The sequence below is a fragment of the Colletotrichum orchidophilum genome (genome assembly GCF_001831195.1).
Source record: "Colletotrichum orchidophilum strain IMI 309357 chromosome Unknown Scaffold_27.1, whole genome shotgun sequence".
Classification (NCBI taxonomy): Eukaryota; Fungi; Ascomycota; class Sordariomycetes; order Glomerellales; family Glomerellaceae; genus Colletotrichum; species Colletotrichum orchidophilum.
The window spans coordinates 366,316-383,951 of NW_019172983.1; the positions used below are offsets into that span (position 1 = coordinate 366,316).

The 17,636-nt window shown below is 54.9% G+C and overlaps 4 protein-coding genes across 4 annotated transcripts; 3 read left to right on the plus strand and 1 right to left on the minus strand.

Moving 5' to 3' along the window:
• Window positions 1-1,022: 1,022 nt before the first annotated feature.
• Window positions 1,023-4,034, plus strand: CORC01_04284 (ubiquitin-conjugating enzyme; the record flags this gene model as incomplete). Its single annotated transcript, XM_022615932.1, has 4 exons — window positions 1,023-1,555; window positions 1,670-2,120; window positions 2,170-2,599; window positions 2,680-4,034. 4 exons carry the CDS (start codon window positions 1,023-1,025, stop codon window positions 4,032-4,034), a joined length of 2,769 nt encoding a protein of 922 aa, XP_022477677.1.
• Window positions 4,035-4,474: 440 nt separating this feature from the next.
• On the minus strand, window positions 4,475-5,077 carry CORC01_04285 (uncharacterized protein; the record flags this gene model as incomplete). Its single annotated transcript, XM_022615933.1, has 2 exons — window positions 4,475-4,757; window positions 4,962-5,077. The coding sequence occupies 2 exons, from the start codon at window positions 5,075-5,077 to the stop codon at window positions 4,475-4,477; spliced, it is 399 nt and encodes a 132-aa protein (XP_022477678.1).
• A 2,171-nt stretch (window positions 5,078-7,248) lies between these two features.
• CORC01_04286 (RhoGEF domain-containing protein) lies at window positions 7,249-11,888 on the plus strand (the record flags this gene model as incomplete). The annotated part of the gene is made up of 2 exons (XM_022615934.1): window positions 7,249-9,508; window positions 9,562-11,888. 2 exons carry the CDS (start codon window positions 7,249-7,251, stop codon window positions 11,886-11,888), a joined length of 4,587 nt encoding a protein of 1,528 aa, XP_022477679.1.
• A 2,141-nt stretch (window positions 11,889-14,029) lies between these two features.
• On the plus strand, window positions 14,030-17,361 carry CORC01_04287 (importin-beta domain-containing protein; the record flags this gene model as incomplete). Its single annotated transcript, XM_022615935.1, has 4 exons — window positions 14,030-14,367; window positions 14,502-16,742; window positions 16,790-16,917; window positions 16,970-17,361. The coding sequence occupies 4 exons, from the start codon at window positions 14,030-14,032 to the stop codon at window positions 17,359-17,361; spliced, it is 3,099 nt and encodes a 1,032-aa protein (XP_022477680.1).
• Window positions 17,362-17,636: the final 275 nt, after the last annotated feature.

A 17,636-nucleotide genomic window follows, 5' to 3' on the forward strand; every position in this document is an offset into this window, starting at 1 on the left:
ATTCTCAGGCTGTCGAACGACGGTCGATAAGGTACCCAGTGCAAGGTAGGCCGGAGGTGAAGGCCGTTTGGAAGCAGGGAGTCAACATCAACTTTTTCAACACCAATCCAAAGCACTCAAGGTGAATTTCGTTTGTTTTTGCTCCGCGACAAAAAGGTGCCGGGAGAGAGAGAATAACCCCCCATTGAGGAAAGGAGGGGGCGGACCTGGAAAAACAATACCTTTGCGCCAAAAGGGTCCCCAGAAGGAAGGCGCCAGGAATCGCCCTTTGCTCTTGCCATACCTGCCTCCCGTCGAGAATTGTACCCATTCGATCCGGTACCGCCTCTCTTCTCGGCTCTCGCCTCAACCTTCACTTCCTCTCGTCTCGTTGTTTGGTGTCATCCCGTTCTTTTCCAGACACAAAATAACAACTTCGACATCTTTTGTCCACTCAGCGCATCCGGCTTCTCAAGTCAGCCAACGACTCACAATCACTCACATCCTGTTCGTTGGGCATCAAAGATTTTGGACCCCAGACGAATCCGCCAGACAAACCCGAGACGAAAAGGTTCCCTGCGACTTCGCGACTTAACCTAATTGCAGGTATGTATGATCCACTCTGTTGTCATATTTTCTACTCTTTCGTATCGGGCCTCGGTGGCGCACTGAGCTCTGCCACTAGCTCTGCCATTCTTCATGAATAGCCTCTCTGGGCTTGCTCATTTACCGTGAACCTTCCTCCCTGCATGGCCCAATATTGATCCTACACTGCGGGCCTCATGCAACAGACAAGCTTCACGCGCGAGCGCAACGCGCATAGACGTAAGTGAGGTGGCCCTTGATATTCAACGCTAGTGTGTTGAGCCCGCTTCTTGTCTCCTTCTTTTACCCTTCATGCGCTTCCATCGGCGAGCCCTCGTTTACAAAGAGACCACTCACTGGGATGCGCTGTGACATTGGCTATTTTCATCCTGAAATGCGAATGCCAGATCGGGCTTGCTGTATTTTCATCAATACCTACCTTACCTCACATACCCATCATGTTCGCTTTGCTGAGCAGGTGGTGTCAAGATCGAAGGGCTGCTGCTGATCATGCGAAACACAGTGACCATCGAGTATTTCAGGCGGCACAAGGACTTCATCCCGTCCAAGACGAGACAGTGGTTCATAAAAGTTCTGGAATTTTACCAAGGCTCGCGAAACACGTCGCAACTGTTCTCACCCATGGCCTTGTGATAACACATCGTTCAATCACGCCCTCCACCGCAGGAATGGAGGTAGCCGATGGCGACAAGGACGCCTGCGCGGCAACAGTTCTCAGCGTCTTCCCAGACATTTGTCTCCAATATCTAGAGGAGACAGCCACCAAGGTCAATCACGACCCCAACCAAACCATCGACAGCATTTTGAGTTCCACTGAGAACGGTGCAATTTATCCCAAGGCATCTCGCAAAAAGAGTCTGAAGCGAAAGCGGGGAGAGTCAGAGGACGATGAAGAGAAGGCGAACCTCCTCAGACTCTATGCCAGTCCAAACCGACTGAAGGAATTCGACGGCCCCTACATCAACATAGCGTAAGTCTGATCCCATTCGTTTCCCTACATCTCTTATACGGCCATAGTTATTCAAATGCCGACTGCCTCATTGCGGCACGCTCGTCATCCAAATGAAGCTGACACTGGATATAGAAAGATGATTCTGAAGCACGAGTTCCCTCGCGTTCTCCAGAAGTGCCTTCTGAAGATCTTCTCTGACAAGGATAATCAGTTGCTGCCAGCGTACCTCGTCATAGATGAAGCTGTATGGAATCTGCAAAATGGTGTGAGAGATGGCATCCCTCTCGACTTTGCCCTCAAGAAGACCCCGACTCCACCTTTGGATCGTTCTTTTGAAGGGGAGTACCTGGATAACCTCATCAAAACATCGTCTGCTGATCAGAAGAGAGCTTTCGAAGAACTTGTGGCCGCCCGTCGAGTGCAGAAGGCTACCCATACCAAGCGGGCGAAGGCAAAACTCCATGCTGCTAAAGAAGCTGAAAACTTTGAAAATGCAAAGGCCTTCGGCACTGTTACGGACTGTGGATGTTGTTTTGGCGAGTTCGCTGTGAACCGTATGGTCTGCTGCGAGAATGAAATCCACGTGAGCACATGGCACCCCTCTCTTAAAGACTTTTGCTGACCCTTTCAAGGTCTTCTGTGTCGACTGTGCACGCCGTAACGCTGAAACAGCTGTTGGGCTCTCAAAATATGAGCTCCTATGCATGTCCACGGATGGATGCAGCGCTGGATTCTCACGCAAAGAACGCCTCAAGTTTATTGATGATCAGCTCTCTGCAGCTCTAGATCGAATTGAATCCGAAGCTGTCCTCCGAATGGCTGGCATTGAGAACCTGGAGACCTGTCCCTTCTGCCCTTACGCTGCCGAATATCCATCAGTCGATATCAACAAGGAGTTCAAGTGCGACAATCCCGAGTGCCAACTAGTCAGCTGCCGGCTCTGCAGAGAAGAGACACATCTACCCCGGACCTGTGAAGAAGCTGCTAGTGATGGCACAGAAGGTGCTCGACGTCAGATTGAAGAGGCCATGTCAACTGCACTCATCCGAAAATGCAACAAATGTGAGTCGTTTTGGCTACCTTAGTTATCGATTGGATCAATTCAATTTGTTGAATGATACCTGGTACTGACGTTGAGACAGGTGGGATGGCTTTTGTCAAAGAATCAGGGTGCAACAAAATGACCTGTACCAAGCAAGGATGTAGGAACATCCAATGCTACGTTTGCTCCAAGTCTTGCGATTACGATCACTTCGACGACAGGACAAGAGGTGGAAAGCAGGGCAACTGCCCTCTCTTTGATGATGTCAACGTGCGTCACAATGAAGAAGTACAAAACGCCGAGGCGAAAGCCCGCCAAGAGATTCTGGAGCGACACCCCTCGATGAAGGCAAAGGAGGACCTCCTCAAGGTCACATCGGCAGCATCAACGGATCATCAGGAGAACCGCCCAAACATGCAGCCTGTACCAGCTCAGCTAGACCCAAACCACCGAGAACTCCCTATACCAGATCCACCACCACTCGAGCCAGCCAACATTGTTCGATCCAGAATAATAGGTCCATACGGTAACTTCCCAGTCGGTCCTATAGCGGCCGGGCCTGTACAACCTCTGGTCCAAGGCGCTGCAAATCCACCGCACCCAGCTGCTCAATACATCCAGCCGGCCATTGTAGCTCCTGGAGGCGACCCCCTGTTGCATCGAGGGATTCCGTTCTGGGCTTTTCGACAGCAAAATCACCGTGGAATGCTAGAGCAGCGAAATCGCCTAGTGATGAGTAGACCTGACCCCGTTCCCGAAGTCGCGCAAATTCCCAGAAACCGCCGCATCGTCCAAAGGCAGGCACCGCCGGCGGCTCCGAGGCCTTCGCCTCAAGAACTGCCGATTATCTTGCCTCCGGCCCAGCCCAGCCCTAACCAACCTATCTTGTTGGGCTTTGAAGAGCAATGGGGTCCACTTTATGGAGAGCCGAGGGAGTTGAAGAGGCAGACGTTTCGCAATAAGGGTGTGCAGCGGCCTCCCGACATCCACGCAAGACAGAACTTCCTTGAGAAGGCTAAGGAACAGCGAGCAAGTCAATGGACAGGGGAACAGTCTCGCCAGCGCACTGCCCAACGGCAAGCGCCAGCCATGCCGCAGCAGTATGGGTACTTTGGAGGACGAAACATTGGTCCCCGGAACGATAATGCAGGACATGCGCAGGGCATGCCTGGGCAGAATACACCCGGGCAGCCTCAAGAGTTCGCCGCGGCCGCTGCCTATGCGGCTCAAATCCGGGCTCACCAAGCCATGCAGTCTGCGCAAGACAACGACCTCGCAAATTTTGTGGCCAGCATGCAGAACTGGGCAACGCCCGCAATTGAGAAAACATCAATGATGCCGGTACCCATGGGTGAAAGAAGCCAACCAGCTGCGAATGCAAATGCCATGGCTCGGCAAGGCAGAGCAAGTGCCACACCTGGGAGAACCATGGATGGTCCTCTCAAGATGGAGTGAGGGCAGTTTCTGGGGTTTTCTTCTCTATACATTACGCGCAGTAACCCAAGACGCCAGCATCAGGTAGCTGCTATCACGTCATACAAACATGAAGAAGTAATTTAGTTTGGCTTGTGGAAAGCAGGATACGATTATGAGACCGCGTGTTTTCCTTGTCTTTTCAATTTTAGTTTTGAGGAGTATTTCAGGGCGGTTTTCGCATGCCGTACAAGCACGGCGTTGGAGGTTCTCCATGTCACTAGTATTCATTGAGGCACTCAGATTTGGGCCGGACGCGGGTGTCAGGGTATAACAATTTGGGACACCGTCAATAGCGGTGTTTTTTGTAGCAAGTAGGCACAGCAGGGTACCCAGCCCACTTGAGGTAATTAAAAGCAGAAAGTTCATCAAATTACATGTGCGACGGTTGAGCGAGATGGGTGTGTCATGTATCAGGCTTTTTACCGCCCCTGGCCAAACTTCTCGTGCCATTTGCCCTTGCTGCCGGTGTTCTTCAGGTTTGATATCGTCTGCGGCTCGCTCTGGGCGACGAGCTCGATGGTCTCGTGGATGGTGGCGATGGCGCCGAGGCCGTTGACGGGGACGTCGTCGGACTCTGATGAAGGCGCGGCGGAGTGGGGTGCGAGGAGGATGAGGGAGTTGGAGGTGTTTTTCTGGAGAAGCTTGTAGGTCTTGTCTGGGGTCTTGAGGAGGGCTGTTGACGGGGTCGATGTGAGGGTGATGCTGTGACGTTGTGAGCGTTTTCCATCTGGGATGAAAACGACGTGGATTGGTAGAAATGGACATGAAGGGGGAGGTGAGACATGGACAGAGTGAATGAAGTCCAAGTAAGGTGAGGTGTCGTGATTGAGGCTGAGAGTGGACTGAGGCACGGCCGGGGGTTGGGTTGGGTTGAGTGATTGACGGGGAGTGAGTGGTTTCACTTACACCGGAGCATCTTCGGCAGTGAGCAGGGCCTCTAGGTCGGGGGGCAGCTCCATGAGCTTGTACCCGCGGGCGTCGGGGGTATGGGTCAAGGGGATACCGCGGTCTTGAGTAGACATATTTTTGGCGGTCGTACTGTTCTGATGTTACTTGACTTGGATGTAATGTCTTTGGTCTTGAATACGGGAATGCAACGTCCTCGATGGACAGAGATATGAAGCCAGTGAAACTTTGTTGTAAGAAAGAGCGAGGTCGAATCAGCAGTCGCGTAACCGGTGCGGGGAGGCGGAAGAGACGCCTTGGAGATTTTGGGACGGAGAGCCGATCAGATTGGATCCAATGGGATGCGATAGAGGGGGCTGCCGGGGGGCTCTGTCATTGGCTGCATCGACTCAGCGGTCGTTCTGGCAGGGATCTGGTGGGACGGACGATCCATGATTGGGCACACATGATCCGAGCTATTCTTGATGTATACTATGTACGTACCGTGGGCCCGAGTGCCTTGTTTTAGTGCGGCTGTCGCTGGTCAGGCAAGGTTGGGGGTGGGGGAACTCCACCTTTGAGCCTTGGAGACTCCCGTCTGGAGGGCTGATGAGTGGACGGACGCGTCTTGGGCGATGGGTGGGGCGCGTTGGATCTGTTTACTGTGGTATGTTGACGTTTCGAGACCACTTTTTTTTCTGTAGGTGGTGAGGGCGAAAGCGAGGGGAAGGAGCGATGCGATGCTGCGAGTCCGAACACCTTGGTCTGCAGTGCTGCACCACGACCTGCCGACATGCGTGCGCCTGCATCTTGTAAGTATCCAGTCACAAACGCATCTGGTGAAAAAAATTCTCGTCTACATGGACTTGCGGTAAGATGGGTACATTTTGATATTGAGGTAAGATAATGAGATGCAGCCAATCGAGCGGAGGTGGTTGGTATAATGTGCGACTCCCAGTCAATAGCCTGGTGTTGGTTCCGTCGTCCAGTTCTTTTTTTCTCTTTTCTTTTTGACCTTTTTAGTATGGCCTGTTTTGTCGATCTACGATTTCTTCGAATCACCTGTGTGTCATGTCGTTGAGAAGGTAAAAAGGTCTAGCCCGAGTCCAGGACTGAGGCGTTCGTCGCTTAATTCCCTCCCCTTGTCTGGCGTTTTCGTCATCCTCCCTCTCCCGCTTCCGCTTCCTCCCCCCCCCGTCACATCTCTAACCCTCTTCATTCTCGTCCACTCACTTGCATTTGCATGGGAGTGTCGGTGAAGGTGCAAGTCCAAGTAACAAGCTAGGAAAGGGCGAGGGGGGAAAAAACACCCTGAAAAGCTGACGAAGGACAAGAGGCTGGTTTCTTGTTTCACTGCATTTGAGGCCTGTATTGGGAATTCAGGGTCAACAAAGGGCTCGGCAACTTGCAAGAGAGGGCAGAGTATCCGGTAACCGGTGTCCATTGCGGTGCTGTCGATGGAGTATTATTCCTGACACTGATCCTTACCAGGGACCCCTCTGCCTTACGGTATTACAACAACCTTGGATTGGGCTTCGCCTCTCCTGCTCGCAGCTCCGTCGCAATCACAACAAACAACAACACACACAGCGCCCCACGGACCACAGACCGCCCAGCCTAGCCCATCCTGCATACCCACTAGGAGGGCCTTACCTCCATACTACGGGCACTGTCCACTGCTACCTACCTTACATTGCCTAAGGTACCTACCTACCTTACCGTACCTGCCCATTAGGTTGCTCGTTGCTGTTGCCGTTGCTGAGGTCGCCCGTTGCTGGCTGCCTTTCCCCAAGTCCCAGGTGCCACCCTAACCAACCCACGGACTCGACTCAACCCCGGCTGCGCTCAACGCCAGCCAACTCACACCGACACCACCACACGATAATTGTCGCCCGCATTGCAATCTTCATCTGTCCAACTTTGGTCGCGCTAGCCAGCCTGGCAATTTGCCAACTTTTTCCTCACGCTCTTTTATCCCCTGGATTCTTTTTTTCTCTTTGCTGACCTGTCACGGATTTTTCCATTTCGTCAAGAGTCGCATCGCGAGCGCCCGTTGCTACCCTTCAGTCGTAGACTGGACCGCCACTCGACTCGATCGACTTGCGCCTGACGCGGTCGACACACACACACACAGCACACCGAGCCCGATACACTCGTTTGCCGACTTCGTACCCCCTGACGCTAACGACTTTTACATCTTTTTCCTTGCGTGATTTGTTCAGCACCCAGTCAGCAATGACCTTGGCCCGTTAAACGAGCCCACGCGACCGACCGACCGAACCGACCGACCGCATCGCCAGCCCCGACAATGGTTCGTGTCACCGAGGAGCTGGCTCTGTCCGCCGAGCAGCTCACCCTCTACCACGCCGCCGACCCTCTCCTTGGACACCTGCCAGTCCTGATCTTCCACGGCGCCTCTACCACTGCGAACTACACCCTCAACAGCTCCCGCGTCCAGATCCACGTCTACAGCCCCGCTGGCTTCCAGTCCTTCCCGCGCCTGACAATACAGCCCAACTCGCCCTTTTACGCCGTCGTCAATCACCTGCCGCGCGAATGGCAGGGCGACGAGGTCTACCGCGGCCTCGCCTTTGGCCTGTACAAGTACTTCCAGGAGCTGCCCGAGGTCGTCAAGAATCACCTCAAGAACACATACCCGACCACAAGGGGGCGCCGCCCGGGAAGTGGGCCGGCGCTCTTTGGCGAGCAGCATGCCGCTGACCTCGCCAAGAACATGATCAAAAGTGAAAACACCGTCGAGGTCCTCGAGACATTGCAGACCGCCCTGCAGACTCAGCACCTGAGCAATGTCGACGTCGACTTTGTCCTGCCTCCCGGCTCGATTGTGCCGCTGCAACCTGAGGATTTGGACGAGACGCCGGAGGATGACGATGAATTTCTGGACCCGACTCTGCGGCAATATGGAGGATACACGCCGCTGGTGAAGCTGCTCGGGGAGCCTGTTTTCCTCCCCACGTCCAGATTACGGAGGGCACCTTCCAAACCGACGTCGCTGAATCGCAGCAAGTCCTTCTCCAAGGACCAAAAGGTGGACCTGAGAATGAAGCTCGGGGAGCTGGTTGACACCGAGGAGAGATACGTCCTGAAGCTGAACGAGCTGGTGAAGCACATCGCCGACGACTTTAGACAATCTGCGAGGCAGCGCGACCCAAGCAGCTTGAGCCCCTCCGAAGAAGAGCTTGAGAAACTTTTCCCCAAGTCGGCGGATAGGATATTACAGGTCAACTCCGCCTTCATGCAAGAGCTGCGCAAAATCATGGATGATACCGAGGAGGAGGCCGTCAGGGATATGGAGGTGACGACGGTTGCGCTGACAGGATCCAGGCTGGGATCACCATCCAAGATGAAGGATCCCACAGGCGCCTTGGCGATCGCGAGGGTATTCCTCGAGTGGTTCCCCAAGTTCACAGACTGCTACCAGGAGTACATTCGCGCCAGCCAGCATTTCCCCACGCTTCTCAACTCGTTCCTGGATCAGCAATCGAGCTTTCGTCAACGGGTTCTTCAGACAGGCGAGCAGACTGTTCGATCGATTCTCATTGAGCCCGTTCAGCGTCTTCCCCGATACAGTCTGCTCATCGACCAGATCGTGAGCTGCCTTCCCATGACACATCCCGCGCTACAATCGATGCTCAGAGCTCGCGACATTATTACAAACATTTGCTCAATGGACGAGCCTACTCCAGATAAGCCGCAAGTGACGAGTCGCCTGCGCAACATGGTTGAGAGTTGGCCCCTTGACCTCGAGCCTCAAGGAAGACTCGTTCTCGCAGCCGACTTTGTCGAGCTCCCTTCGCCCTATCGTGTGCTTGACCCTCCGGAGGCGGCAGAGCGTGCGGGCATCTTTCTCTTGTTTTCAGATTGTCTGGTCATTCTGAAAAAGTTGGGACCTAAACCAATGACTGGCAAAGACCTCTTGCGTGAAATCGACAAGCCTTCAGCGGCTGGTCTTCTCCTGTCAATGACAAATGCTGCCGGTGGCCAGCCAACCTACGAGCTTGCATTCACAGGCTGGCACAATCTGGCAGATGTGCGCTTCACTGAGTCGACAGATGGCAAGCTCATCTGGATGACTTCAACCCAGGAGATGAAGGGAGCGCATGCGGGAGAGTGGGTGACGGGCACTGCAGTAACGTCACGATGCTTCTTTCTCGAAGAGACTTTTACGAGAGCGTCGAAGTGGACGGAAGATATTGTGAAAGCCCGCGTGGAAGGTCGTTTTTCGGAAAGGGAGCGCGAGGACCCTTCTTGGACCCTCCGTTCTATCAAAATGTCGGACAACAACCTCGGTCTCTTCGCTGCCGTCTTCCAGGAGGGCGCCGATCAACTCATTGATGGCCGAAGAGAGCCAGCGCCAATCCGTATCGTCATTGACCACGAGAAGGGCACCAAGGGTGCACCGATTGGACACTACGGCGTCGAAATCACGGTCAACGTCAACAGCGGCGACCTGAAGAAGGTCAAGATGGTGACTGCCGGCCTGAACGGCAGACAATTCACAGACGATGTGGCGTTGGATGACTTCTTGCCGACTGTCACACGACGAGGTAAGATGGCGCATGCCTGCTAGCTGGAGACAAACCGCTAATCAGAAGCACAGTGATTCAATTGCTAGGCTCGCAGTTCAGCGTATCAAATATGCGACTGGCACCCGCGTTAGTCTCTTACTACACCAAGATCCTGAAGGGCCTGCCGCTCATGACGAGGGCAGAGAAGACGAGATCGTTCCTCGCTTCTTCCCCGGTGAAGGGACTTTTCTCTAGCATCTGGGGTGGGTCGACCAACACTGAACCACACAGCCCACCGAAGCACAGCAGAACACCCGTGACGAACGTGTTCCCTCCACCGGTTTCACAGGCAAACAGCGAGGCGGGATCCATATATGGCTCTGCCAGAGGCAAAGACGCGATCAAGATGGGTGGGGATGACCGCCCCGAAAACCCTCTCGTACGATTAGAGCAGACCTTTACAGGATACGTCGCCAGCCTCCAGGCCCGTAAAGGTAGTATCATCGGGCGAATGCTGCTGAACCGGTCCCTTGCCGATGAACTAATGGTCAACGATCTCTACAACCGATTGATTGAGAGCCCATTCGACCTCGACGCTTCTTCCGAATTGGGCGCGGATGTGATCTTTGTTGCTTTTGAGAAGTTTATCCGAATCGCTTGGGGTGAGCAGATGGGCCCGATCATGACGAAGCAGACACTGGATACGTTGCTGGAGCGTATGAACAGACAAGTACCAGGCAACTTTGCCGACTTTGTCAACTTTATCTTCAAGGAAATGGCGCCACAAAATCAGAGGGCATTCACAGCTTTGATCAAGTTGCTCGCCGACTTGCTTGATGGTTGTGGCAACGACGGCGATAGGGGCATCTTGACGGTATCATTTGCAGAGCTTCTGGTTTCGGACGGCACAGCGCAAGCCTACATCAACCTGCTAGACCGCCTTGTCGAAGACTGCGACAGAATTTTTGACGATGCCGGTTTTGGCGTGAATCTCACTGTCCAACAAGCATTCGAGTCTATGAACTCCCGCAGCGGTAAATCGCACTCGGGGTCGTTGACTTCAAACACCTCTTCAATCAGGCGCAAGTTTGGTTTCGACTCTTTGTTGCGGCAGAATAGCAAGAACGACTCGGAGCGGCCATCCGTCTGGCGCACTCTCAGCAAACACGGTCGGCACCCTGCCTCTGCAGATGCAGCCTCGAGTTCTAGTCTGTCCAAGATGACATCGTCACGGGCAAGGTCCATCGACTCGGGAACACAATCCGGACCGAATAAGCTGAGAAGACCCGGTTCTAGGGACAGACCACCGATTGCTGGTGCTTTTGACGAGGTTCCTAGACCGAGCAGCTCACAGCGGCCCGACATGCGCCTGGAGACGATTGGAGAGCCCGAGGTTGAGTCAACGCCCCCTGTTAAGTCATCAAAGAAGAAGCGGCGTAGCTCTCTGTCTGACCTGCGAAGTCTTATGGAGGCGGCAACGATCACGGACCCGAGAGAGAAGATTGAGGAAGCAATGATGCCGCTGCGCATCAACAAACAGACTTCAGAAAAGTTCAACTCGACGCCCCGGATACCCTCGCCATCTAGGATACCGATAAGCCCGACATCCCAGAGCCTGCGGTCTCCTCGCATGATCTCACCGCGCCAAAAAGAGAACCCTACGTCGCCTGAAGCGCTCTTCTCGCCGCCAGCACCTCCAGCACCTCCAGCACCTCCAGATCGCGAAAACACTCCCAGCCGCACGCCCAAGGGGCATGCTAGAGGCCTGTCTACTTCCAACATCCCGACCCTCAGACCCACACGGCCGATTGGTCTAGTTTCACAGTCGACCGATTCGGTCCCCCGACCGTCTACGAGTCCTGGCAAACCGCCAGGAAGCGGCAAGCTTCGCCTTCAGTCGCCGCAGAAGCTTCGGGAGCGTCTGCAGACGGAAAAGAAGGCGGTCGAGGACGTCGACGCATCACTCCAGTCGGAGCTTTCCAAAATTGCCGAAGAGATGTCACGGGTCAACTCTGGTCTCGGCTCACGCACCAATACGCTGGATCTGCGCAAGCTGACGGCTTCGGTCAAGACACTCGAAGAACGCATCCCGACGATGATGTCGGAGCTGACGGACCGACAGACGGCGATCCAGCGCGACATGGAGAGCACGCTGAGAGCATCCGAGACCAAGGTCAAGAGCATCGACCAGCTGTACAGAGAGTCGACGGCGGAGAACGAGCTCATGTACGAGAAGTTCAACAGCGAGCTGGGCAAGATTGTCAAGGCGCTCAAGGGCAAGGGCCGAGAAGACAAGGAAGAGCTCATTCGAAGCTTACGCGAGCACACCGAGGAAACGGCAAGAGTGAAGAAGGAGAATGCGCGATTGAAGAGGGAGATTATCAGTCTGCGGACAGTCATGAAGGGTGCCGACGCGTAAAGACAAACATGCGACCAGCTCAAAATTGGTGTAAGAAAAGCGGAACGTCACGGTACAGGAAAAGCCAGAGAATTCCGTGTTTGTGCGTGTGTGTGTGTAAGACTGGATGGGCTTGCGGCGTTATTTTCGGGATTAGTGCGTTGCGAGCGAGTCCATGGTTTTTGGTACGGGGTGTACAACTACAGCTGCGTCCCGGTCTGATTTGCTAGTATTTGCAAAGAGGCTCGGCACCCGAGAATGGGCCGTAGAGACGGGATTTTGTTGCGAACCTGTTTTTTTTTTCCCCCTCTTTTTTCCCCCTCTCTTTTAGGTTGGGTCTGAGCAGGCAGGTGGGCACCAGGCAGACAGGCGAGATGGTCGGTCGGGGTAGGTAACGGACAGGATAGGGATAGGGATGGAATGGGATGGAATAGGGAACTTTGGACTTTTGGCGGATGGTTGGATGGATGGATTGAACGAACGAACGGAATGTGGGACGTGGGATGTTCTGGTGGAGAGGATAAGTCTGTGACGGACCAGACGGTATTGTCGGATATATTGTGTGTGAGTATCCCGGATCGGCTAGGTGAATTGAAAGCATCACGATGAAGTTGTGAGCACTGAGAGCTGAGGAGAATATGAGAAGTGACGCCTCTCGGCAATAAGAGAGGGGAGATGATGATTCTTGGCAACCTAATGCTGTGAAACCCAAACTTGTCAGTTACCTTACCTGCCTAGGGTGGACTGGTCCTTTAGACAGGGAAAGATGGACCCTTTTCCCCCCCCTTCTCGCACCGTCGTCCCAACCGTCGTCCCAGGGTGACGGATACAGAAGACGGTGAACAGATGTTTCTTGTTTCCATTTCCTCTCAAAGACATTGGGCTGGCTTCATTGCAACAAAGGAGACGAGGTGAGGTACTTGGTGATGAATTTAGCTAGGTAGTGCTTAGGTACAAAAGCCACACCGCCCAGACCGCCCAAACTAAGGCATCCCTTTACCTTGCGGTCCGACCCCGCGCTATCTACCCACCAGGTGCCTACTACCTAATTAATGCTCTCGTGAAGAATTGGATCATAACGGATACTTACTGTGTAGGTAGTGGCTCAGCACGCTTGCAATTGGGGAAAAGGAGGGTTTGCTCAAGGCGCGAGGCGGCCCGTGTCCCCTTTCCAGTTACCTACCTTACGGTGCTACGCCATGGCGAGGGGTGGTGGTGCCTGGACGGTACCTTAGGTCCTGCCACTTTGAAAAATTGCCGAACGAACCCCTCCTTCCAAGTTCCCTCCCTCCTTTTGTAGTGCGGGCACCGGGGCATCGGGGCCCACTAAGGTAGCCAGCAAGATGTGCGGCGTTGGCTCTGGCGCTGTTCGGAGTTTTTGTTTCAATGGTGGGCTGTCCGTCTGCTGCCTGCTCTCATCACTTGTTTCTTCTCCGTGAGGTACTTTGCGTCAAGTACCTGCAAACACCCCCTTCCAAGGTAGGTATGCCGCACCCTGGACCTCGACTGCCCTGGACCTCGACTGCCCTGGACGTACTTGGGACACATCTGGCCTGTGAGAGCGCCCAAGAAACGTGCAAGTGGGCTGTGGCACCTACCAAGGCCCCACTCGCGCGTCCAGGTACCTTAAACGGTAAACCAAACCACCCCGCCAAAAAGAAAGTGAGAAACATCACCAGAGATTGAGAACCACCACCGCCGCCACTACCGCCACCGCTCGCCGTCCGCCGCCCGCCGCCCGCCGCAGCACACAAACTCCCACAACACCTCTCTCTCGAACAACCCGCCGAGTCCACTCCACGACCACCGCATTTATTGTAATTCAGCACCAACCGCCTTCTCCTCCCTCTGCCTACCCTGGGTTGAGTCAGCTACGGGTCCCTGTCTACACCGCACCTCTCCTCTCCTTCATTCTCTCTTTCCTGGCCACTATCCCGTGGGGGTTGCGCTAATCGTTTGACTTGCTTCCTCGCCTCCGAATCCCCTCGGGACCACCACCACCACTGGCCCGGCGCATACGATCTGCAGCCAGAAACCCGACGCAGTCGAACGACGGACACACGAACGTCGCCCCCGACCGTCGCAGCCAGCATATTCAGAAGCTTGTGGACCACGAATCAACACGCATACTTCCCGTCACGAACCCTTGAACCCGCTCCAACATGGAGGACCAGCTGGTTTCGCTGCTGGCCAATACCCAGAGCTCCGAACAGGGTCCCCGTCAGCAAGCCGAGATCGAGCTCAAGCACGCTCGCGCGAACCCTGCCTTCCCTACCTCGCTGGCCAACATTGCCAACCACAACTCCATCGACGTGGCGATTCGCCAGGCTGCCCTCAGCACTCTGCGCCTCTTCATCGAGAAGAACTGGAACCCCGAGGACAGGGACTTTGCTGAGCCGCCTGTCGACATTTCTGATGCGTCACGCGAGCAGCTGCGAAATACTCTGCTCGAGATCGCCCTCAGCGACGAGGACACAAGACCTGTCAAGGTTGCGGCAAGGTATGGTGTTGCGCTCGTCTCTACCCAGGATTTCCTAATTCGACGTGGCCCGAAGCATCTCGAGCCCAACCGCCTCCAGGAAACCCCAAGAGAGAACCGCCATGCTGACTTGACTTTTTTTCTCTAATCTCTAGCTATGCGATCGGCAAGATTGCGTCGGCCGACTTCCCCGAACGATGGCCCAGCCTTCTGCCTACTGTCCTGGGCGTCATTCCCACGAGCACCGACGTCCAACTCCACGGCGCCCTCCGAGTCCTGGGCGACATCATCGATGAGAGCTTGAGCGAGGACCAATTCTTCACCATGGCGCGGGACATTGTCAAGGCCGTTACCGAAGTGGCGCTCAACGAAGGCCGGAAACCCAACCTGCGCGCTCTCGCCATCTCCGTCTTCCGATCGTGCTTCGACCTCATGGATATTGTCAAGGAGGACCATATGAAGGAAGTCAAGGGCTTCGCTGAGGAGGCACTCAAGGACTGGTACCCCTTCTTCGCTCAGGTGCTCAAGTCCCGCCTGCCGGACGCCGCTGGCGAGGTCACCAACAATGGTCAGCCCACAAGCTGGAACCACATCATTGCGCTGAAGCTGCAGGTTGTCAAGACTCTCTTGAAGGTCAAGTCCGTCTTCCCTCACCTGCTTCTGCCGCACAGCACGAGCCTTTTCACTGCCGTTTGGGAGGAGCTTTCCCTTCTGCAGAAGCCGCACGAGGACCTGTACATTGGACACGAGGCTCAAGGCCGTCTCGAAGACTCGGACAGCTTGCCGTACACCTTGGATTTCCTGATTCTTGAGGAGCTCGACTTCCTCAACCAGTGCTTCCGCGCGCCGCCCGTGCAGGCTGAGCTCGAGGCCCAACTCTCCGCCCACGCCTCAGCGCAGGAGACTCCATGGATGGTCGATGTCATGAAGATGGTCGTTGGGTACTCTCGCATCAGCCGCGAGGAGGAGGAGCTATGGGATATCGACTGCTCTCTTTACCTTGCCGAGGAGACTAGCGTTACCGCAAACTACACTGCGCGCACGGCATCCGGCGACTTGCTCATCAAGCTTGGCGAGTGGTACAGCGGGAAGGCAGTGGAGGGCCTGTTTGGCTACACCAAGACCCTCTTCCCCGGCAATGGCTCTTCGTGGAGAAGCCAGGAGGCGTCGCTTTATCTTTTCAACATGCTCCTAAGCGACTTCCAGGATATGGAAAAGCCCATCCCCGAGGAGTTATCTGAGGCTTACCTAGGCCTGGTTGATTACGCTGTCAACCAGAACGAGCAGCCTCTCCTGAGAGCCCGCGGCTACCTCGTTGGCGGCACTCTTGCCCGTGGCTTCCAGACGCCACCCGCTCTCTTCGACCGTATTATCCAGTGCATCACCTCTGAGGAGTCTGAGGTCGTCCAGGTCGCCTGTATTAAGGCCGTCGAGGGCTTTATCCGCTCTGGCAGGGTAATAGCTGACCGCCAAGTCCCCATCATCAATGCCATTGCACAGTACATGCAAAACAAGGACCCCGAAGAGATGGAGGATGCCGACGAGCTCCTTGTCACCCTCGCCGAGTCTCTGCGTGCAGCCATCAACATGGACACTAGAATTGTTCTTTCCCAGGATGTCCCCTCTGTTGACCTTCTCTTCATGGTTGCCAAGCTTGGCGCATCCAACTTCCAGGCTACCATGTTGATTTGCGAGGCCTTTGAGGAGATTGTTCGTGCGCTATCTGATACCGCTTCATACACTGCGCTCTGCGCCAAGATTCTGCCCACGCTGACTGCGGCCTTTAACACCGCAAATGTCACCCAGGACGATCCCCTCGTCACCGTTGCCACCGAGTTGCTTACCGCGCTTGTTGAGCACGGCTCTGAACCTCTTCCTGCTGGCTTCGTTGCCGCCACCCTTCCTAAGCTCAACCGTCTGCTGATGGAGTCAAATGAGGGCGAGGTCCTGCGTCCAGGTGCCGAGTCTGTCAAGTACCTCCTAATGCATGACCACCACCAAGTCTTCGGCTGGCATGACGAGAACAACCGCTCGGGCTTGGAAGTCTGTCTTCACATCATCGACCGCTTGTTGGGACCTTCCGTTGAGGATAATTCTGCTTCCGAGGTTGGTGGACTTGCGGCAGAACTCGTCGAAAAGGCCGGACAGGAACGTCTTGGCCCCTTTTTACCCCAGCTACTGCAAGCTGTGGCTACGAGACTGGCGTCCGCTGAGGCTGCTCCTTTCATCCAGTCTCTGATCCTTGTTTTCGCTCGCCTGTCCCTTGTTGGCGCTAGTGACGTTGTCGAATTCCTCAGCCAAATTCAGATCCATGGAAACACTGGTTTGCAGGTTGTCATGAGCAAGTGGCTCGAGAACTCTGTCAGCTTTGCGGGCTACGATGAGATTCGCCAAAAGTGAGTGCCCAAGGCCGGCCGTGTGAACCTGGACTAACTTTTGGCAGCGTCATTGCTTTGTCCAAGCTTTATTCACTGAACGACGCCCGTCTCGCCCAGACATTAGTCAAGGGCGACCTTATCGTGAATAGCAACAACGACGGTCGAATCATGACGCGCTCACGAGCCAAAGCCAGTGAGTTGACTGCCTAGAAAGACGATCATACGGTTGCTAACGTTGCGAACAGGCCCTGATCAATACACCGTCATCCCCGCCTCCCTGAAGATTCTCAAGGTCCTCATTGAGGAGCTTCTTTCCGCATCAGGAGCCAACGCAGCCGCTAATGCCGCAGCAGTAGCTGCCGCAGCCGAGTTTGCCGATGAGGAGAATGAGGACGACGGATGGGAGGATGAGCCTGAGACGCTCGACCTCAGCCTGGGCGGCACCAAGGCGGATCTTATGTCCTTCATTGAGGGCTCAGGTGCCCGTCAACGCGACGACGAGACACAGGCGTACCTGACAGAGTTCTTCATGCGTGCGGCGCGCGAGAATGTGGCCAACTTCCAGGAGTGGTACGGTATGCTCACTGAGGAGGAGCGAGGAAAGCTTAACGAGCTGGCTAGCGCTGCGGGTCAGTAGGAAGGCGCTGCGGCCGAGCCGGGCGGTGATGATGAGACGACGCCGACTCCCGAGGATCAGGCGTCGACATTGAGCATGGTCCAGCCGCAGTTGCCGCCGAATTCTGCTCGGATGCGGAATTTGAGAAAGCAATTTTACTTTTAATTGCGCGAATCTCTCACGCGCAAAAGCCCCCCCCCTGTCGTCGACATTTGAACACGGCGGTATATACTCAGTAGACCGACTCTATATAGTTGGATGGAAAAAGCACTTCCGGGTTCGCGATGGAGGGAAAG